The 23,825-nt window shown below is 42.2% G+C and overlaps 1 protein-coding gene across 5 annotated transcripts in view; it reads left to right on the top strand.

Moving 5' to 3' along the window:
• sgk1 (serum/glucocorticoid regulated kinase 1) overlaps window positions 1-3,312 on the top strand; it is a 100,382-nt gene extending 97,070 nt beyond the window's left edge. For all 5 annotated transcript variants that reach the window (XM_048531261.2, XM_048531263.2, XM_048531262.2 and 2 more), the window contains 5 exons: window positions 47-170; window positions 1,115-1,210; window positions 1,318-1,473; window positions 1,876-1,965; window positions 2,124-3,312. In XM_048531261.2, the coding sequence (XP_048387218.1) occupies window positions 47-170; window positions 1,115-1,210; window positions 1,318-1,473; window positions 1,876-1,965; window positions 2,124-2,291 (634 nt within the window). In that variant the 3' untranslated portion in view covers window positions 2,292-3,312. The remainder of the gene's footprint in view (window positions 1-46; window positions 171-1,114; window positions 1,211-1,317; window positions 1,474-1,875; window positions 1,966-2,123) is intronic.
• Window positions 3,313-23,825: the final 20,513 nt, after the last annotated feature.

Raw genomic sequence — 23,825 nt, 5'->3', positions numbered from 1 at the left:
ACTTGAGTAAATTGAAAGTAGCTTTCTTCTCCTTTATATCTTGTAGAGATTTAAAGCCTGAGAATATCCTACTTGATCGCCAAGGACACATTGTTTTGACTGATTTTGGCCTATGCAAAGAGAACATTGAATCAAATGGCACAACATGCACTTTCTGTGGCACACCTGAGGTAAATAACACATGTATCCTGTGGGTCTCAGAGGCCATTGTGTAAACTGTTCCTATGTGTATCCCATTGCTCGTCCAACTATTATCTCCTTTAGAAAAGGTTTTAAACCAATAATGCATACAGCATGCATGTACTGTAAGGTAAATCAGAAGATGTTAACACCCTTGGAGACACAAAGATACACTAAGGAAGAACTATTCTTTCCCCTCAGTGCTTCTTGAAGCAGCAGGGACTGTTAAGTCTGCCTTTGGGGCAGCACGGTGGCTCAGTGGTTTGCACTGCAGCCTCACAGTGCTAGGGACCCAGGTTCAATTCCAGCCTCAGGTAACTGTCTGTGCTGAGTTTGCACATTCTCCCCAGGCTTGGTGCATTTCCTCCAGGTGCTCCGGTTTCCTCCCACAGTCCAAAGATGTGGAGGCTAGGTGGATTGGCCATGCTAAATTGCCCGTGGTGTTCAGGAGTGTGTGGGTTATAGGGGGATGGGTCTGGGTGGGATGCTTCAAGGGGTGGTGTGGACTTGTTGGGCCAAAGGGCCTGTTTCCACACTGTAGGGAATCTTGATCAAGTTAGCAATGTGCTTTTCCTATTACTGCCATGTACAGTAGTAATATTCTGAACAAGCCAATGCTTATGAAACCAGGTACCAACCAATGGTAAAGATCTGGTAAACACTCAACAGCTGCATTTATGTAATTCTGAGTGGAGATAATAGTTGGTTTTGTTCTGTTTGTGCTGTAGAACATGCCCAGTAGTATAACCAGCACAAAACCTTTAGAATCAACTCTAGCTATATATGTGCAACATGAAGCTGCACTTTTTAATGGATTGTAAAGGTATTAATAACAAATCTCTGTAATGGATCTTATCTGTTCTGTCTGTATTGTAGCAGAATTTTATGAAAAACAAATTGGTTTGAATAGCCTTTTGATTTTTTTCTATTACAGTACTTGGCCCCTGAGGTTTTACACAAGCAACCCTACGACCGAACAGTTGACTGGTGGTGCCTAGGTGCAGTTCTCTACGAGATGTTGTATGGCTTGGTAAGCATCATCTATGCATCACTACGCATTGGGTCAAGATGTTTCTTTAATTCACAACATTAGAGTATATTGTAAATTATCCATCCTTTCTGTATGTTTTGATATAGCCGCCATTCTATAGCAGAAACACAGCTGAGATGTATGATAATATTCTGAACAAGCCACTACTTTTGAAACCGAATATTTCCAATGCTGCTAGAGACCTGCTAGAGGGCTTGCTGCAAAAAGAGCGAACAAAACGCCTGGGTGCAAAGGCAGACTTTGTAAGTAAATACTTAGTTTCTTTTGATTAAACTATTTCCTTATTCTTTTTGACTTTATAAAGAAGCTACCTGTTTAGTGTTCTTTTAAAAAAAAACCTATAAAGCTTGCACTTTGTATTTCTGAAGTGTGGTTTCTGAGATCTTGAATGCTTTGAAAAAGTTCTATCTATTCAGAGTTACCTGATCTGTCACATTCTGTCACTATCTGAGTAAATGCAGTGAGCCATTTGAATAAAGCATGTTCTTTTAAAAGAGTGTACGGGCTACATAAACCTAGTCAATTATGTGCTCCTTTGTTTTGAAACCTAACTGAGGAGCCAACTAAGTTAATTTACAAAATCAATCTATTTTCTGTTAAAGATTTTTTTTTCTTCATTTAAGTGATATGTTCTCTCTCTACAGCTGGATATCAAGGCTCACATTTTCTTTTCTCCAATAAACTGGGTTGATTTAAATGCCAAGAAGCTAATACCTCCATTTAATCCTAATGTGGTAAGTAATTATTTACAGAATTGCTTCACTATTGTAGATGTGTGATGAATACAAAGAAAGCAACTCAAATTTGATTGTTCACTTAAATTGATGAATCACATCTAAAATTACAGTAATAAAATAACCTGCAATAATAATTCTCTTTTCAACTATTCCAGAGCGGACCTTCTGACCTGCAACACTTTGATCCAGAGTTCACAGAGGAACCTGTTCCAAACTCCATTGGTAGATCACCTGATAATGCTCTGATTACTGCCAGTGTTAAGGAAGCATCTGAAGCTTTCCTGGGATTTTCATATGCTCCACCGCCCGACTCCTTCCTGTAGTGAATCATCACACTGAATTGTCTGATGGGGTTCACCTTAACTGAGCTCTAAGTTCAGTTACCAAGAAATGGGACTTAGCTTGGAAGGAAAGTTATGCATCTCATTGGCAGCTGCCTGGCCTTTTATTCCATTTCTGAGATGATTCTGAAATGTTCAACGAGCACTTGTTGCCGTGTGGGTCTTGGAAGATGGCTGCAACATGCTGCGTGGCTACACACTGGAAAAAAGTCCATTAATCAATGGGATAGAGAAAGAACTTTGTCACCCATCTATCATTTCAAGATCTTTTTATTTAAACCTGACTTGAAAACAATGATTGCCTGAAGACTGTTTCAGTACATGTGCCTTTAGAGCTCAGCAAGTTTGAAGGCATTGGAGTGGTCATGTTCAAGGGTTGTGTCACAGTATATAGAAATGTGAACAATGGTGCAAGTGTAGTTCAGTCTGGGCCATGGCCCTAATGATTTCTATGGTTTAAACATTGACTTGAGATATTTTCATCATTGCAGCAAATCCTGAACATTGGTGTATATTCATCACATCCAAACCCGGAAGATGAAATGATGTATCACAATGCTGTCTCTATATAATTTAACACTTCTCCTCCCACACAAATACAAACAATTAATCTCTAAAATAGTTTACTAAAATATGCTTGAAGCATTGCTGCTATAGGTAGAACTATAATTTGTTTCTAGGACCAAAATGCCCCATTGTGTTGTCTGTCTTAAAACTTCCAACTGGCTTCTATGTGCTAGTAATCCTGTATGTGCAAAGTAACTTCATTTTTGTCTCTAACATTCCAGATTTTAGTGGTTATTCAATTTCAACTGTGCATATGTAAGGAAATCTATACATTGTGATTTGTTGCTGCACTAGTTTTAATGTGTATATTTAAGACATTACCAGTAATGTAAATGATTTTTCTGTAAAATAGATTGTACTTTTAATTTGTTTTGAAATGTACACATTCCTGAACTAAAGTTGAGTTTGCAATAAATGTGAAACTATTTTAAAAATACATTTTACACAATTTCGTACTAAGTTAAACTGATCCACCACAGTTTCAAATTTCATTGAGGAAGCAATCTTGCATTAAACACGTCATCAATAGCACATTCATTGGACATGCTCTCAAACAATAAATTTACATTTGCTCCTGGGTCAACAGAAGAGGCTGTTAAACACCAAACCTTTCAAAGGTACTTCTCAATTTTCCTTGAATTTCTAGAAAATAGAGTCCCATGATTTCTGAGTGTCACTTTTCCTCCCTTTTTTTTCACGTCTCTTAATGAACTACTAGTGCTTATAGGCTCTGTGGCTTCCAGTGAGAAGTAAATACCATTTCTCTCTCCCTGCTCTTGAAATCCAATATTTCACCGTTCATCATCCTGAAGCCTACACCTGCGTTGTCCACTTAAGTTGCGAAGACCAACACAAAACTATTCATTAAGGACTGTGCCCATGTCTTCTGGATCCACACATAGAATGATCTCTAATGGGCTTTACTCTTTCTGTAGTTATTCTCTTGCTCTTCATATATTTATATTTTAAAAACTCTTTGGATTTTTTTCTAACAGAAAGTGCTTGCTTGCTTTCTTAACTTTTTTTAACGATCTCCCCTGCACTTTTTATATTCCTCTAGAGACTCTGCTCCTTGATGTCTGTCATGAGGGTCTTAATCCTGATATTATCTTAATCCTAATATTTATGTCACTTAACATTCAGGGTTTTTCAGTCTTCGCCCCATCATTTATGGGAAAGTATTTGTCATGTACTTCTGCTAGCTCCTGTTTAGATGCCTCCCATTCCTCTGACTCAAGAAAAAGCTTCACCCAACTCACTTGGGCCAAATCATCTCTTAATAAAATTAGCCTTTGCCCAGTTTACACTTATTGTTTCCAGACCATCCTTAACCTTTTCCATTAAAAAATTAAATCTAATTGAGTTATGGTCACTATCTCCAAAATGCTGCCCTACTGTTATGTCTTCCAGCTGCCCAGTTTCATTTCTGAATGTAAGGTGCAAAACTGCCCTATTCTTCATTGGGTTTTCTAGTGACTGGCTCAACATAAGTTCTTTTGGATGCAGTTAAAGAACTTTACCTATTTTGCAGATTAAAATTATCCCAAGTGATATTTGAGTAGGTAAAATTATGATTAGTGCTTTATTATTTTAACATTTCTCTGAAATTTGATCCACCATCTCTCCCTGACTTTTTGGCAGCCCATTGTATGTACTGAATGGTGTGTTGCCCATTTTTCTTTTTTACTTCTACTAATATAGCCTCACTTAAATTATTGAACTGGCTTATGCAAAACCTCTTATAACATCTATTATGGGTTCTCCACTCAAGTATATTGTCTAGTTCATTGGAATAGCTAATCATACTCATAAATGTCCATATAATGACTGGTACCCAGTTTTTAAAAAGGATAAAATAGCTGCATTTGCTGCTATATAATTAAGTATTCAAATCTACAACACATGCATGCTCAGTGAATACATGTGCACACTGAAAGCTACAAATGTGCAACATATATATCATTGTCCAGTTGAGAGCTTGAGGCGAACAGTGTGGTTACGTTTAAGGGGAATCGAGTAAATGTGTGAATGAGAAAGAAATAGAAGGATATGCTAATAGGGTGAGAGAAAATAAGGTGAGATGAGTCTCATGTGGAGCATAATCACTGTTGGCCCGAATGGACTGTTATATAATGTAATTCTGGGAACATGTATATGGATGCCTCTAAAATATGCATTTGATTATATTAATTTTTATATAGATATTTAGTATAATGATTCGTTTGTATATTTTAATAATACATTTTAACAAACACATTAAATAAAAAGTATCAACTAAAAATACAAGTAGCATATGAACACATGCAAGAGATTGCTGGTTAACCTGAGAGTTACCATGCTTCAGGTGAGGGGCAAGGTTAAGGAGGAGACCATGGGTGTCTCACGGTAACCTCAACCAGGGTAGCAATTGACCTTTGCTGATGTCACCGTCCATCATAAACCAGCCATCGAGCCAAGTGACTGAACACGCAATGGGAAAAGTACCCCAACCATTGATGACAAAAGGCAGAGTGAGGCTGTGTGAGGCAGAATGAGGACATGTGAGGCAGAATGAGGACGTGTGAGGCAGAGGAAAGACCAGATTCCAAGAAACTTACCTCCCACAGCAGATGGGTTGCCTCCACTCCAGGGCTGTCCTGGATCCTTCAGAAATAAAAGAATTAATGACTTAGACACAAGTCTGAGTAAAAATTATTAAGGTATTAACAATACATTGATAATAGTAATGAAGACCAGACTGGCAGTCATTCAGTCAGCCAATCAGGCAACAGATAGTCTCTTTCCTTTGCAATTAGTGTGGAGATGTAAGAATGCAAGGTTGGACTGCTGAGCTAATCATTGACATTATAACAGGAACAGAAGAAAAGAAAGCAGGAGTAGTTCAATGCTGAACCTGCTCCCTTCTTCACAAAGGCTGATATTCCACTCAGCTGCACTTTTCTATCTCAATAGCCCTTGATTTCCATATTGTCCACAAATTTTATCAATCATACTTGCATAATCTCAGAGCCTGAGCACTTACAGCCCCTTAGAGAATGCCAAAGATTCACATGTCTGAGTAAAGACATTTCTTTCCAGTTCAGTCCTAAATGGCTGACCTCTTATCTTTGGACAATGGCCCTGAGTTCTCTGATTCAGACGTATTCACATATATGATTAGGGATTTGAAGGTTGTCCTTTGATTAGAGTTCATAAACTCCACTGTAAATATTATCATTACGAACTTATTATAACTTTAAACTAATTATAAGGTCCTGGAAATAATTCTTAAAATTAAAAGTGTACAAATGTTCGATAAGCATTTTCCCTTTGTAATTATAAACTGGGTAAAGGCAGATTGCGTGTTAGTTAGTAACAAATAGTACGTTTGCTGTGGTATTGGTGCCACCCTGTGGCTAACTGTTTTTGTACCATAAAACATCAATCAAAGTAAGTAAGGTAAAGCCACCATAGTCCCATGCTCTCATTAGAGAGAGAGACCACGCCTCAGGTAAGGAGAGAGGTTGAGAAGGAGACGTCTTCCTGGTAAACCCAGCCTTTGTGGGAAGCGAACCTGTGCTGTGGTATTATTCTACATTTCAAACTAGCAATCCAGCCAACTGAATTAACCAAAAGTAGCCCTATGTAGTTTGCAGTGGACTTGAAAAGCTGATTTAGAGCTTCACTGATGTTATTAAGTTGAACACCAGTAGTAAGATTGTGGCAGTGACTAGCAATGCCAGCTACCTGAAAATAGTTAAAGTCACCAAGCTGCATGGCATTCTTAGCACCCTTGCAGTCAGAATGTAGCATAGATATACCTGGTCACAGGCAGGTATGTCTATCCACTCAAGGATAGACTTCCTGTGTGTTCTGAACATTTTCAGTCAGAACCACCAACATCAAGCCAATGTTTTTCTCTGGCCACTGCCTCCTGCTGGCCAACTGTCACATGCAGGATGACCAGTGGGCCAGCAAGGAGATGTGGAAGCTGCATGTGAAACTGTTAACCCCAGAAAACATTGAGGAACTCAAAAGGAATTACACAGGTTGGAGAACCATAAGCTCCTCTTTGGATGTCCAGCAGACTGGTGGGAAACAGTCAAGCCAACATCAACAGGTTCTTCATCTCCAAAGGTGTGCAGAAGCAAGTGAGAGAGATGGTGACATCTGTCCAAATGGAAGAAAAGAATGCAGAACCTATTCCTGCTGCAGATGATGGCATTTGATGTCACGGAGGATCCCCATGAGCTGAACATGCAACAAGCCTCGTTCCTCACCTCGGAGGCCCCCAAGATAATTTTCCAGTCCAGGGTCTGCACCGTAGAGCAGGATGCGACATGCTTACATTTCTTCTTCCAAAAGGTGCACAGGGAGAGCTCTATGATCAGCAGCCTAGAGGAAGAAGCTGGCTCAGTACTGTCATCCCAGTCTGACACCCTGGGGATCAGCAAATCCTTTTATGCCAGACCATATGACATGAAGCCAGTATGGCCTCCCAATCGTTCCTGCCCTCTATCATGTAGGGCTTAGACAAGCTGAGAGGCTGAACCTGCTGTATCTCTAGATGAGCTGAACACGGCCCTTAAGTCCTTAGAAAAGAATAAAACTCCTGAAATAACAAAGTGTGGAGCTGGATGAACACAGCATGCCAAGCAGCATCTTAGGAGCACAAAAGCTGACATTTCAGGCCTAGACCCTTGGGTCTTTTTATCTTTGTTATCTTGGATTCTCCAGCATCTGCAGTTCCCATTATCTCTGAAAACTCCTGGAGTGATGGCGTACTGGCCAAATTGTGTTATGTTCTGTGGAACTTGTTGGCCAGGACTGCTGGAGGCGTGCAAAAGTATGTTTCTTGCAAGTAACATGTGCAAATCCATGAGGAAAGGCACCATCACAAGCAGAAGGGAGAGAGGGAGGATGCTAGAATTTGGCGACCAATTTCACTGCCGAATGTACATTACAAAAGCCTCTCTATGGTCATTGCTAACCGAGTCAAGTCTGCTCTAGCATTGTTGATTTATCCCAACCAAACCTGTGCCATACCAGGCAGGATGATCTCTGAGAACATTGCGTTCCTCAGGGATATGATCGTCTATGCGCAGGACAGATGGCTGGACACTGACCTCATCAGCCTGGACCAGGAGGAGGCCTTTGACACAATATAGCACACTTACATGTGCGGCCTGCTGTCCAAAATGGGCTTTGGGAAGCGACTCTGTAATAGGATCCAACTGCTCTACACCAACATCATTAGTGCAGTCTTAATCAATGGGAGGGAATCAGAAAGCTTCTGGATCAGATCCAAAGTCAGGCAGGGCTGTCCACTCTCTCCTGCCTTGTTTGTCTGTTGTACAGGGCCTTGTGCTGAGTCCACCAAGAAGGATGTGAGCCTGAGAGGGGTGTCTATTCCTGGCAGTGGAGGCATGCAGGTCAAAGTCTTCTCGTGGATGGATGTCATCACCATTTTCTGTTCAGATCCACTGTCAGTATGCAGATTCATGATCTCTGTGACTAGTTTGGCCCAGAGAGCCAAAGTAAATCAAGGCAAGAGCAAGGCCATGGTTTTTGGGAACTTGGCCAACTTATTGTTTACCCCCTTCACCACCAGGACAAGTTACTTGGAGATGCTGGGAATACGGTTCAGAAGGGTTGGGGCATGCGAGCAAAGTTGGGACAAGTGCTTCACCAAGGTGAGGCAGCAAGTGGCCTTTTAGGAGCACTGCTCCCTCCCTGTTACAACTAAAAACCTGATCATCAGGTGTGAGGTACTCTCTCTCTTATTGCCTGTGGAGCAGATCTGGCCCATTCCCAGAACCTGCACCGTTGTAGTCATCCGGGCCATATTCCACTTCACCTGGAGGTCTAAGATGGACTATATCTGCAACGGCACACAAAGACTAAGTAAGGGGATGAAGAATGTACTGAACCTTATCCTGACGCCACCTTTGTACATGGCAGCATCAAGGTGTGCATAGACCCTCAGTACACAAAGGCTAAGAGTCACTAGGTACTGAGTTTCTACCTATCCCAGGTTTCGTAAAGGATGGGACTAGCTTCGGCACTGCAGAAGGCTCTGAGTAGTCGGGCTGCTCTGTAACACCTGTCCATCGTACAGAAATTTGCAAAGAAAAACAATTTTGACCACAAGCCCATCCGGAAGTGGTCAGCATGTCGTGTCCTTGAGGCCCTGAGGGAAAAGGAGAGGGTAGATCTTGTCAGGTGGTTCCCTCTGCAGACTGTCAAAGTCATTTAGCAGAAATGACCAGAACTTTCATCACTGGAACTTTCCAACATGCACCAGACATTATTTTGGCTGGTGGTGAGAAGGGCAATACTTGTGAGATCGTTCATATATGCCCAGATGCTCTATGCCATGGCACATTGCCTTTGAAGTGGCTGTTGGCAGTGGGGTGCAGAGACTGTCACACATCTCCTTCCGGAATGTGCCTTGCAAAGGACGCCTGGAGAGAGGTGCACTGGTTTTTGTCGAGCAGCTCCATGACACAGGGCTCTGTGCTTTCTGGGCAGTTCCCTGGGACTCACAACAAGACAATAGCTGGAGGACTATCAACTTGTTGAAGATGCTCTTTGATATGCTTGTAACTTGTTGGCCTTCCAGAGCAAGGAGTTGACTTCGACTGAGCGTTGCCAAAGCGCTGTGGCGAAAGACAATTTTCTAAGGTCTTTCTGCTAAAGTACAGTGGGATCCATTCAGTTATCCAACCCTCCCAACACCTCAAATGTATGTAAATACAATATCATATAGGTAAGAAGTGCCTTGGGTCTGCTTGTTCTGCATATTAAGACTGCGTATAGAATCAAACCACTCTATGTGTGCATATAAGGATGTTTTAATGAATAAAGCATACTTTTGAAATTACAAAAGTCAACTATCACACTTGATAAGCACCAACATAAGATGAATATTTTTATTTTTGAACGTTGATATGTGCAGTAAAACAATTAATTGGCATATGAGGCATTTAATAATCTTGTGCCCTGGAATAATAAAAATCATGTGTAATGCAATTATTTCTCTTAGTTGCTCATTAACAGAGAGACCAAAGTGAGGATAGTGGTTTTTTTCATTTAAAGGTGAATTGCTACAAATTTTCGTGGGACGGCAAGTGGCTCAGTGGTTAGCACTGTTGTCTCACAGCACCAGGGACTTGGGTTTGATTTCACCATTGAGTGACTGTCCCTGTGGAGTTTGTATATTGTCCCTGTATCTGCGTGGGTTTCCTCCAGATGCTCTGGTTTCCTCCTGTAGTCCAAAGATTTGCAGGCTAGGTGGATTGGCCATGGAAAATGTGGGGATGGTGTAGGTCTGGGTGGGAGGGTTGGTATGGACTCAATGGGCTGTATAGCCTGCTTCCACACTGTAGTGATTCTATGATTCTTATCAGATCTCATATTTTTTGTGCAATTGGTGACTTACTAGCTCCAAAAGTGGCAGAACAGGAAAGAGCTGACTGTTTAATCGGTTATATTGTCAAATCCTGAAGCCTACTACAGATCAAAACTACTGTAGTAGTAAAGATACCTGGGTGATGACTGTAGAAAGGCATGCCATCATTTTCAGGAAGGTCACAGATTACGCAGAGGATCTGCAGCAAATGCTAGCCAAGCCAGCAATGACCTCATTCTCTGAAAGAATAAAAATATCTCAAGAGGACTGGCATCAAAGTCAATGATCCTAATTATTTTAATCAGGCTCCTTATACATTAGCATTGAGGAATTTTGTAATGCCAGCTTGCTTGCTGCCGATAGGTTTATCCAGAAGGTCATGGATGCATTATTTAGTAGGGTCAATCTCTTGTCGCTTATCAATAACAATTACATGAGATAGTGACAGAACACTGTTAAATTGCTGTCTCTGAGTCCAGAACTTCACTTTGGCGCTTGATATCATTTGTTTATGATTGTATTTTTATCTCAATGTGGACAGTGTAGAACAATTGGCACAGACTGCAAAATGACAACTCATCACAATGTTTCAAAATTAACTTGGCCCAACCTTACAGGCTCAGTTGTTGAAGAATCATCTATTGCCATCTTAAGCTGGTCCCTGCTGTATTGTTGACAAACAATGACTAAGTGCAACTTTCAAGTCAAGTGATATGTATCAATTCCCTTTAGAGTGAGTATTTCAATGTTAGCAGCTCTCTTAGCTGGCTCTCTTACAGATGAAGGGTTTCACCTTCAGCACACTGAGGTTGCCTCTGGGTGTCAATTTGTCAGATGTGTGCAGTGCAACAAAATAGTAGTCTTGATGATGCCTAATATCCATTATCTCGTCTAATGTTTGGCAAACCATGAGCTTCTAAGGCTTTTTGCTCTTTAAATTGAGCTTCTGGATCCCTCCACTAGGGGATGCAATGAATGGTTTGTGTAAGGTCAGCAGATCCCTCTGCTGGTTGAAAACTATTTCAGCATTAACATGTTCTGAATGTGCTTCTATCCTGCACTGCTTTAAAGTTGATGTGATATGATAAACATATTGGTAAATATCTGAAAATGCACAGAATTTCATAGATTTAACTAGGTTGTTGGGTTTAGACAGTGAACAGTGAGGGGACTGTATAAGGTAGTTATTTGTAGAATGGGGGGGACTTCACAAAAATGGGAAATGTTACTGAAAGGTATGACAGTGGATAGGCAATGGCAAACATTTAAAGAACAAATGGATGAACTACATTTATTTTTACATCTGTCTGGTGCAAGAGCATAAAGGGAACAGTGGACAAGCCCTGATGTATGAGGGAAGTTAGAAAAAGGGGCAAACAAATCGGTAGGATAAAACAATAGACCTGACAGTAGGGAACTGTCTCAAAGTCAGTAAAGGAGGACCAAGAGATTAGTTATGAAGGGGGAAGAAATTTGAGGGTAAGCTTACAGGGAATATAAGAACTGAAAGGCTTCTACCGGTATACAAAGAGAAAAATGCTGGTGAAAATTAATGCAGGTGCGTTACAATCAGAAATGGGGGAATTCATAATAGGGAGGCAAGTCATAGCTGATGAACTAAATTCACACCCTGCTTCTGTCTTCACAAAGAAGGACACAAATAACACAGCAGAAATGATGGGAAACGCAGGGTTTAGTGAGAGGGAGGAACTGACGCATATCTGTATTAGTAGGAAAATGGTATTGGGGAAATTGATGAGATTGAAGGCTGTTAACTATCCAGGGCCTGATAATTTACATGCCGGAGTACTTAAAGAAATAGCCCTAGAAATAATGGATGCATTGGCGGTCACTTTTCAAGATTCCTTAGAGTCTAGAACAGTTCCTATAGATTTCAGGGTAGCTAATGTAACCCCACTATTTAAAAGAAAAGGAAGATAGAGAGAAAACAGGGAAGTTTACACCAGGGGTTGGATGGATGCCAGAGTCCTTTATCAGGGATTGTATAACAGAGCACTTGGAAAACAGTGGTAGAATCAGACACAGTCTTCTCAATCCTCATCCAAACTTGTGGGAAAGGCAAAGTCGCAGATTTTGAGCAGAGGCTTTGGTAATGCAGAGGCTTCACAATGCAGGTCAGCTGTTGGTGCACTTGTGGGAGGAGAATACTGCAGTCCCTTGTGGATTATTTTTTCAGATTGTAATATATTTTCACCCTCTCCACGGGGGATGTCCATCTCACATTAACTGAGTGGCTTCTAGGTGTTACTCTGGCAATCTCCATGGCTACAATCTCCATAGCAGGAAGTGCCAATTCTTGGGAGTTATTGGTCCTCTTGTCTGAAAAGACAAATGGGAGATAAGGCATAGCTGGTCTGTAGGGCCAATTCCATAGGCTTGTTGTCTTAGAGCATTGCATGAATCACTTCCACCAGGTCCTTAGCTGCATCCGGACTCTGAAACTTGCAAAGAGTTCAGTAATTACCTGGGGCATACATTGCTCCCCTCTTTTGAAATATGACCAGTGCTCAGGCTCCTTGGCTGGTGTGTTTGCTGGAGGTTGAATACCCAGAGTCCTATCACCGGGATCTGGCCTTGCATTCTCCTTGCCAGGGTGATGAAGGCCATTATACCTTTGCTGGCGCTGGAGGCAGTTCCAGCTGAATGTCTACTGATATCCTAGAACTGTCTATTTCTGCACTGATTCTAATTGTCCTTTCAATTTGCTGACTTGAATTATTGGACCACAGTTTCTTAAAATGTATGGCACGGAACTTGAGTTTGTCAGGAACCAAGCAGACATTGGAATTCATGTCATCATCTGAGTTTTCATTATTTAATTCCTTTCATTAAATTGACAGCAGAAGCATTGTTCTGACATTGTGATTTTATAGCAGGGCTGGGCATAGTTAAAAATGCACTTACAAGTATCAGCATGAATGCTACTAGTTCACAGGGAAAGATCTCTTTCAACAGTTACTCAACTGTTGGATGTTTATAAGTAATAACTGTATTCATGGCTTCTGTAAATCTGAAATTTCTGTTTAAAAGTAAAGCTGAATGCAATAGTATTATATCATTTCAATCAATGCATAGGGTGTCCTGGATAAAGCAGGCCAAGCAGCATCTCAGGAGCACAAAAGCTGACATTTCGGGCCTAGACCCTTCATGAAGGGTCTAGGCCCGAAACGTCAGCTTTTGTGCTCCTGAGATGCTGCTTGGCCTGCTGTGTTCATCCAGCCTCACATTTTATTATCTTGGAATCTCCAGCATCTGCAGTTCCCATTATCTCTGTCCTGGATAAAGCATGTGTTCTGTTCTCCACTATGAAAGAACTAAGATTTGAAAGTCACTTAAATTTCTTGATTTTGAGGAAGCTAGAAGTGAAATAACTCCACAGAGGCTGATATCCCATCACCAAGTCACCATTTATTTACATGTACACATTGTCGAAAAGTTCAAACGTAGCGGGGCTGTTGTTATGGGTGACTTCAACTTTCCCAATATTGATTGGAACCTACTTAGTGCAGATGGTTTGGATGGAGGCGTTTTTGTCAGGTGTGTTCAGGACGGTTTCCTTACTCAGTATGTGGACAGGCCGACGAGGGGAGAGGCCATTTTGGATTTGGTGCTCGGCAATGAGCCAGGACAGGCGTCAGATCTCGTGGTGGGAGAACACTTTGGCGACAGTGACCACAACAGCCTCACATTTACCATAGCCATGAAAAGGGAAAGGAGCAGTTACCAGGGGAAGATATTTAACTGGGGAAAAGGAAACTATGACGCTATCAGGCAGGAGTTGGGAAGTACAGGTTGGGAGCAATTGTTCCACAGAAAGGGCACAGCAGGCATGTGGAGGCTGTTTAGGGAGCAGTTGTTGCGAGTGATGTATAAATTTGTTCCTCTGAGACAGGTAAGAAGGGGTAAGATTAAAGAACCTTAGATGACGGGTACTGAGGTTCTGCTTGTCAAAAAGAAAAAGGCAGCGTACGTAAGGTGGAGGAAGCAAGGGTCTAGCACAGCTTTAGAGGATTACAGGCTTGCTCAGAAGGAGCTCAAAAGTGGACTGAGGAGGGCCAGGACGGGGCACGATAAAGGGTTGGCAGGAAGGATTAGGGAGAACCTGAAGGCATTTTACTCATACGCGAGGAATAAGAGAATGATCAGGGAGAAGGTAGGGCCGATCAGGGATAGCGTAGGGAACTTGTGCGTGAAGTCTGAGCAGATAGGGGAAGCCCTAAATGAGTTTTTTCCTTCGGTTTTCACGAAGGAAAGGGACCTTGTTGTGAATGAGAGCTTTGAGGAGCAGGGAAACAGGCTTGAACAGATCAAGATTGAGGAAGTTGATGTGCTGGAAATTTTGGAAAACATTAAGATTGATTAGTCCCCAGGGCTAGACCAGATTGCTCCGGGAAGCGAGAAAGGAGGTTGCTAAGCCGCTGGCGAAGATCTTTGCTTCCTCACTCTCCACGGGAGTCGTACTGGAGGATTGGAGGGAGGCAAATGTTGTTCCTCTTTTCAAGAAAGGGAATAGGGAAATCCCTGGAAATTACAGACCAGTCAGTCTTACGTCTGTAGTCAACAAGGTTTTGGAAAGAATTCTGATGAATAGGATTTATGACTATTTGGAAAAGTATAGCGTGATTAAAGGGAGTCAGCATGGCTTTGCGAGGGGCAGGTCATGCCTTACAAATCTTATTGAGTTCTTTGAGGAAGTCATGAGACAGGTTGACGAGGGTGGAGCATTGGATGTGGTGTACATGGACTTCAGCAAGGCATTTGATAAGGTTCCCCACGGCAGACTCATTCATAAAGTCAGGAGGTACGGGATACAAGGTGATTTGGCTGCCTGGATTCAGAATTGGTTGGCTGACAGGAGGCAGAGAGTGGTTGTAGATGGTAAGTATTCTGCCTGGAGGTCAGTGCTGAGTGGTGTCCTGCAGGGCTCTGTTCTTGGGCCTTTTCTCCTTGTAGCTTTTATAAATGACTTGGATAAGGAGGTTGAGGGGTGGGTTAGTATGTTTGCTGATGACACAAAAGTTGGAGGTGCTGTTGATAGTATCGAGGACTATTGCAGGCTTCAGCGAGACATTGACAGAATGCAAAGCTGGGCTGAGAAATGGCAGATGGAGTTCAACCTGGATAAATGTGAAGTGATGCATTTTGGAAGGTCAAACTTAAATGCTGAATATAGGATTAAAGGCAGGATTCTCGGCAGTGTGGAGGAACAGCGGGATTTTGGTATGCAAGTGCATAGCTCCCTCAAAGTTGCCACCCAGGTGGATAAGGTTGTTAAGAAAGCATATGGTTTTTTGGCTTTTATTAAGAGGGGGATCAAGTTTAAGAGCCGCGAGGTTATGCTGCAGCTTTACAAAACCCTGGCGAGGCCACACTTGGAATATTGTGCCCAGTTCTGGTCGCCTTATTATAGGAAAGATGTGGAGGCTTTGGAGAGGGTGCAAAGGAGGTTTACCAGGATGTTGCCTGGACTGGAGGGCTTGTCTTACGAGCAGAGGTTGACTGAGCTCGGACTTTTCTCTCTGGAGAGAAGGAGGAAGATAGGTGACCTTATCGAGGTGTACAAGGTAATGAGAGGCACGGATAGAGTCGATAGCCAAAGACTTTTCCCCAGGGCTGGATTGACTGCCACGAGGGGTCATAGTTTTAAGGTGTTAGGAGGAAGGTATAGAGGAGACGTCAGAGGGAGGTTCTTCACCCAGAGAGTTGTGAGCGCATGGAATAGTTTACCCGTGGTAGTCGTGGAAGCGGACTCATTAATGACATTTAAGCGACTGCTGGACATGCACATGGACAGCAGTGAATTGAGGGGAATGTAGGTTAGATTATTTTATTTTTGGATTAGGATTATTCCACGGCACAACATTGTGGGCCAAAGGGTCTGTACTGTGCTGTACTTTTCTATGTTCTATGTTCTACACATGCCTCTGATGAGCCAGTCCCTAGAGTCAGTGGAATCTCTGAGATGCCCATTCTTATCTGTCAGCCAGGGCTCCCTGATTGGCCCAGGTTACCAGCCCCAATCAAGGAACTCATACTCAATGAGATCCACCAGGCTAACCTTGTTCCAATCATTACAGTTAGAAAGTAAGAACACATATGAGATTGAACAATTATTCCAGCATTTAAATTGCTTGGGTTCACAGTCTTAGCCAACTATCAATATGTTTACAGGCCTCAGTGGTGCGTGGATTTGGAACTGATGATGTTCTCAAGCAATTGCTCCCCTTGTATCCGAAGTGGAGAATGTCACCAGTTATAAAGGTGTTACAGAAGAAGCCTTTGGGAATTGCTACATTGCATCCTGTAATTAAACACTGCATCCAAAGTACATTGTTGGAAGGGATTAGCCGATCACATGTGATATTTTCTGTCTAGGGTGGTGTCCTGGATCTTGACTGGTGTTGCAGTACACCCACGACCATGTACAGAGTGAGGGCATTCGAAGAGTCAACAATTGATTCACTTGCCTCAAATATCCTAGATTGAATCTTACGTTTGTTTGCCTAAGTACTGTTTGTGTTGAGTTTTTGGAAGAGGTCTTGTTATGTCTTACCAAATGTTCCTCATTATCTACATACCCCACTTCTGTGGCATCCATCTTACCCAATTCTATTCTCATTTTATTCAACGCCATTCCCAGAACAACTGACCACTTAGTCAATATCTCCCAAAAAAATCCCCAGAAAGTCTGCACCCATATCTTCTTTAAGACCACTGTATATCAAAAGTTGCACTGGCATTTTGAAGCTCCCCTGCTTGGTCAAGGACATTTTCTGAAGATATCTGATAAGGGAAAGATGACATCACTTACCCCACTTTCTCTCTGGGATGTCTCCTCATTCCCTCAGAAATTTCATCGCTGTACTGTGTCACCCAATTTCACCTCACTCAGCCCCTCTTTTTCTCTAATTAGGGGAGAAAACAGCCAAAAACATTGCAGACAGAGCATTTATGAGTGGAGGGGTGTGTGACATTAGGCTCCCTAGCCCCTTGGAGGAGAGAATCCTAGCCCTCGCAGGAGAAGATAGGGGCTATTCCTGCAGATCCACATTCCATCAAATCGGTAAATGCATCTCTCTTCATTCTGCTGTAACTCTCATAGTAACCCTGCCATCAGTGTCATTCATTGCACATCTCTTCTATCCATTGGCCATGACAACTTCTCTCTCATAGCTTACAGTTACCACCAGACACCCCCTCATCTTTGTAAACTTCGTCATGTACAGACCAAGAGTCCTTAACAACTCCTCATTCCTACCATTCACTCATCTCACCAGATGTACCTCTGCAATACATATTTACAGACCCAGAAGTCAATGTGGAAAAAAGCTTCGGCTGTGCACACGCCCTCGTAGTAGCTGGGCACACTGGAGGGAACATTGGTAGCTGGTGTATCTGCAATGCAAGTCTGCGCTTCCTGAGCAGTCTTCTAATATATTGGAGAGATGTCAGGATGATCATGAGGAGCTGGCAAATGCTGAATGCCAGTGTCCATGGATGAGGGGCTGGTCCCCATGTATTGTATTCTGAGGCCCAATTTGGTCCTAAGAAACATGGAAGTCCTCTGAAGTCACCAGACACATGCTCTGATTTCCATGTCACAGTGGATAGCACTGCCACCTCATAGCAACAGGGTCCCGGGATCGATTCCACCCTCCGGCAGCTGTCTATGTGGAGTTTGTACATTCTCCCCGTGTCTGAATGTCTTTCTGCTCCAGTTTCCTCCCGCAATCTAAAGACGTGCGGATTAGTTGGATTGGCCATCCTAAATTATCCATAGCGTCCAGATTAGGTGGATTGGCCATGGGAATTGCAGGCTTACAGGAATGGAGTGGTTCTGTGTGGAATGTTGTTTGGAAGACTTGGTGGGCTGAATGGTCTGCTTCCACACTGTAGAGATTCCGTGATTTCTAGCTTGCTTTGTGCGTTCAGAAAAATAGGAATCTGAACATTAATAGGGTGAATTGAGCTGCCAACAAGATGTGTAACAAGTAATAATTCCCCTTAATTACCAAGGCACAACTAATAAAAAGCTCACTACACCACTAAAACAGCAACATAAAAGACACAGTGAAATGCTCCCATCATTTATCTGGGCCTCGCCAGACATCTCATTTGATTCTGCCACATGTTTTCACAATAGCCCACATTTAATCGGTCTTCTGTAAGATTCTGCTCCTATTTTCTGGCTGAGGCATTTATGTTAAAACAAAATTCTGTGGATGCTGGGAGCATAAAATAGGAAAAAAAAAATCCAGAAAGTTCTGAAAATCCCGAACAGGTCTGGCAACGTCTGAAAATAATGGAACTGTGATCAGGTTTTATGTTGGTTATGACTCTTCAGAATCGAAAGAAAGTAGAAGTTACAGTTTATGGAAGGGGACGAGGAAGAACAAAATGGAAGTTTGGGAGAAGATCAAGGGTGGGAGAAATTAAATAACAAAGATGATTTGGAAAAGAGGACAAGTAGACTGGGAATGGATGAACACAAGAAAGAAAGCAGTTGCTAGTTCCCCTCAAGGCTACAGTCCATCCTGACTGGGGAGTACATCTCCATTGTTTCATTGCTGCTGCGTCCAAACCCTGGAACATGCCTTTCCTAAGAGCACAATGGGTGTCCCTAAACTACGTGGATTTCCAAGGAAACTCACCAAAGCCTCAAGGGCAATTAGGGACGCCAGAAATTCCCACATCAAGGATAGAAAAGTACCTTTTAAAAAACCTTCTGGCACGTTGTATGTTGTTGTGCGCATGGGTGTGGGTATGTTCTATAGTTCTTCAGTAATATGGCAACGGCAGCACCTTATCATCTCATTACAGACTTGCTACCTCACTGCATCATACTTATTAAAATTCTGATAAATGCTGACAATGCACAGTGTTTGTTCAGGCTATTAGGGAATTGTATGATTACTCATTAAGGATACGATAGATTTCTGAAATCAATCTTTAGGTGCACTGAGCTGCCTGGCGGTGCCTGGGCCTGCTGTCTTTACAAGGATAAACTAAGTGCACTTATCTCAATTATTAGCTAAATGTCTGTATTGGTGCCATTTAATTTAATGTTTTTCTATGAAACACCTTCATTCAAAAAGGAAAGGTGACAAGAAAATAGGCTAGTTAGTTAAACATCTGTCAATTGGAAAATACTAGAGGCTATCATAGAGGCATAGAGGTCTATAATACGGAAAAAGGACCTTTAGCCTATTGAGATAAGAAGAGATTTTTAGCAAAGCATTAAGAAAACCTAAATTTGATCAAGCAATGTCAATGTGGCTTCACGAAGATAATGTTGTAGTTAGTCTCCTTACATAGATCACTGGGGAAATAAGTATGCAGAGGAGTGCAAGATCACTTTTTACAAAGAGCCAACATAAGCAAAAGGACGAAATGGTTTTCAGACTTATATGATTTTCTGATGCCCCAAAAAATGGTGCGACATAAAAGTCCTTTCCTCCAACTATTTTTTCCCATTAGCTGATCAATGACATTTTCTGCATTTCAAAGAGGCAGGAATAGCTGCTGTAAGATAACAAAATCTGAAGCTGGATGAACACAGCAGGCCAAGCAGCATCTCAGGAGCACAACATCCAGCTTCAAGCTTTTGTGCTCCTGAGATGCTGCTTGGCCTGCTGTGTTCATCCAGCTTCACACTTTATTATCTTGGATTCTCCAGCATCTGCAGTTCCCATTATCTCTGATAGCTGCTGTATGTTATTTAGTTAACAATGCATGCATTTAGATAAAATATGGTGAGCATGGAAAACAAAATAGTGAATTTGGAAGATAATAAAATGTGAGGCTGGATGAACACAGCAGGCCAAGCAGCATCTCAGGAGCACAAAAGCTGACGTTTCAGGCCTAGACCCTTCATCAGAGAGACCCTCTCTGATGAAGGGTCTAGGCCCGAAACGTCAGCTTTTGTGCTCCTGAGATGCTGCTTGGCCTGCTGTGTTCATCCAGCCTCACATTTTATTATCTTGGAATTCTCCAGCATCTGCAGCTCCCATTATCTCTAGTGAATTTGGAAGATTAGATTGAAGGATTAGCTTGGAGGAGTTAGATATCTCATGCACGAGTATAACTGTGAAATCTCCATTCTCTTAGGAGTGAGACATTCTGAAATATTTATAAAAAATAATTACCTTCAGATCCTGAAGCAGCTTCAAGATGAACTATGGCAAAATAAAAAAAAGAAACCAGAATTATATTAAGATTCAATTCCAGCTTTAAAATATACTATTAAGTGGTTGAAATGAAATAGGCACTGCTTAACACCTTTAGTAATTGTTAAATGGCTGTTATGTGACATGAAAGACTGTGAGCTGATTAATCCTTTTGTATTAGACTGACTTTTGTCAGGGGTTTGTGAGTTGTCTGCACAAATTAAAGTGCATTGATTCAAACCAAGCCTACATTTCAATACATTAAGGAGTAAATCCAATTTCCAGTGCATCCAATAATAAGCTGCTCAGAGAACATGGTTTGGGGCTCCAGTTTTACTCCCAAAATGTGAACCTTTCTTTCTGGAAGCAGAAAATCACTGTAACTATCCTTGGGAAGAATTTCACAACACCATGTTGGTGGGTTTGCAGATGGGGTGGCCCATAAGGTTCCTGGGTGGCATTCCTGCTTCCCTTCCACTGCACGCAACCTGTTCACGATTGAAGCCCATAAGTGGCCACCTTTTTGGGCAAGGACTAATCGTTAGCCACTTAAGGGTCACCTTGCCTTGGTTTTGTGGCTGGAGGGTGATGTGATTAAGAGGCACCATGCTAATGAGCATATAATGACAGCCTAGAGCATATGATCTGCCACCGTTGCACAGTCCAGCTTGCATCACATAGTTTGCGGCAGTTGCAGGCATGCTTTGGTGTGACAGTCACAAGTGCCCTTTTATAGTATATCAGCTTGAAGTCCTCAAAAAAACTGAACCTAGATTTGGTTTACCAGTGCGCTGCTGTGTAATTGGTATCATTCCGTTAAGAAAACAGAGCCTCACACCAAGTAGGATTTCAGGGGCAGGGGTGAATGCCTCAAAGGTCAGATAGCTCAGACCTCAGCTGGGAAGGAGGGAGTGGCTTGGACAACTTCTCATGATATCTACCATTCCACATCAGATGCACAACCCAAACCCCCAAACCCCAACCAAAGTCTATTCCCCCTGGCTGCTCTCTACTACATCTTACGTATCTCTCGGTAATACTCCACACCCATCCCTCCCTACTCTTTCCCACCAGACCTCACTACCTTTGCTTCTGTGAGATACAGAACCCTCACTGACCCGGGCACTTCTCGTAGTCCCAATGCCAGCCATAGACGGACTGGTGGCACCTATTGCCTCAAGATAGTAGCCTCTTTTGTACCTGTTGCTTTTTCCGCATTTTAAAACCAGGATCCCAATCTTACACCCCCGCCGTTCTCATCTATTTTATGGTCTAGACTAGCTGAATTGACCCTTAACTATTGATTTCCATACGGTTTATGGGCTGCCAGTTTCAGCGCCTCCCACACACTGCATTATGCTGCTGAGCTTTGTTTAGGGCTGATGGGGTGGCCATGGGTTAGTGACCCATCCACCCATTACATACTCCTCACACACAGTTGGGGGCATGTAATGTTCAGCCCATCACATCTCTGCTGGCTGACCCACAAACTTCAGTCTCGTTCAACTCATTCAGCTGGGGCATCCACTATTAGTCACTGACAGGCTGACCTTGAACTTGCGGACGAAAGGAGAGTTGTAATGAATGCAGGATAAACAATCATAATAAGAGACAGAGATAGTAGGAACTGCAGATGCTGGAAAATCTGAGATAACAAGGTGCAGCGCTGGATGAACACAGCAGGCCAAGCAGCATCAGAGGAGCAGGAAGGCTAGGGTCTAGGCCCGAAACGTCAGCCTTCCTGCTCCTCTGATGCTGCTTGGCCTGCTGTGTTCATCCAGCTCTACACCTTGTTATTTAAAATAGGAGACAACCCCTTAAAACACAAGGCGTCCATCACCTTGCTTTTAACTGGGTTAGTCTGGGTTGTCGAATTATGGTGCCCTGCCTAATTCAGCCCAGTAGCAGGCTTGCACATTGTGAATGAATGAACAAGGAAAGAAAGTAAAGGTTTTGGATTGGATTGGAAGTTTGATTTCACCTTTTCTACAATCACTCAATAATTCGTAATCAATTTAGTGACCTAAGGTTCCTGGACTCTCCTCGCAGGCTAATTTACTTTATCGATGAGTAAATTTGCCCTGCAAGCAACGAATTAGTAATGTGAGATCTCTACTCTTGTAAGTGGACAGCCACAGGCTTTATTGAGTATAACAATGCACAGAGAACATATTATCTGGAGTCCTTTACAGTTGGGTCTAGTTTCACTTCTAATGTCATCATGGCAGAGCTCCTTTTACACTTGATCAGTAGCTATACCTAGAATACAAATACTGTTTTCTTTACGGGACATCTGCAACCAGATTCTTTCATATTATCACTTTTTGCACTGACAATTAACCAGGAACAATCAACACTTTTACTTCTCTTCCCAAACTCCCACACGCGTTTTATGTTTGAGGGACAAATCTCCAATAGCATTCCCTGCTGTCCCAGAAGATGTGTGGGATGTATGTGCTCTCCTCTTGTTTTCTGGAAGGGCTAACACTTTAATGAAGTGGAATGACAGTTTCTGGCGACGTTTTGTCTTTGAGTTGTGATTGAATGAAGCCTTAAATGTAGCAACTGAAGGCCGATCATGGAAAAACTGATCCACAGGGGAAGACACCAGGATTTATGCGATCGTAGCCTCTTGGAAAGGAAGATAAGGAAGTGAAGTTCTAACACTCCTTTCAACCTGTTTTGTTTGCTGATGTAGGAATAATTGTAATATGTGAGACAAACAACAATAAGCATTTGATGATTATGCAACAGGCAAGAGTGAAAGATTTCTTCGTTACTTCGAGGAAAGGAATTTTTCCTACTTGGAGTGCTGAATATCTCTGGAATAAAGAACCATTTTGGACCATCAAATTACCTCTCTGTTGTGTGAATTGGGAGTCTGAGAGCCAGATTTTTGGAAATGTTCTACAAGCTTTTCTTGTCAGCCTACGAGATTGGACTCAGTGTAAACAACTGGAATTTTAGTTTGGTAGTTTCTCTGACCTAGTTAGGCTGCCAATTTATTTTGAGTTACTGAAGGTTCTGACATTCAGTTTTAATTTTAGTGAAGGCAATCTATGTCTCCACGAGCTCAGTCGAGTGATCTTGTGTAAACCTCTTTCAGGTTTCCATGACTTGCTGATTGACCTGTCTTGCTGCCAGCTTTGCTCATGAACAGTTTCAAAACATTGAATTGCAAAATGACCCATCTTGGACTTAAAAATCTCTTTCCCCTTTGGTAGCATTTTGTTAGCTGATTGAAGTTGTTGTACTTCTTCTTCATGGACCTTTAGTGAGGATTGAAGTCTTTCTCTAAATCTGTCAGGCTCTCATTGTATTCCATCTGCTACTTCTTCACCCACTCTCCTAGCATGTTGAAGTCTTTCTGCA

This window comes from Stegostoma tigrinum, chromosome 4 (assembly GCF_030684315.1).
Source record: "Stegostoma tigrinum isolate sSteTig4 chromosome 4, sSteTig4.hap1, whole genome shotgun sequence".
Classification (NCBI taxonomy): Eukaryota; Metazoa; Chordata; class Chondrichthyes; order Orectolobiformes; family Stegostomatidae; genus Stegostoma; species Stegostoma tigrinum.
The sequence above is the reverse complement of the archived record's forward strand: the minus strand, read 5'-3'. Positions and strand labels throughout refer to the sequence as shown.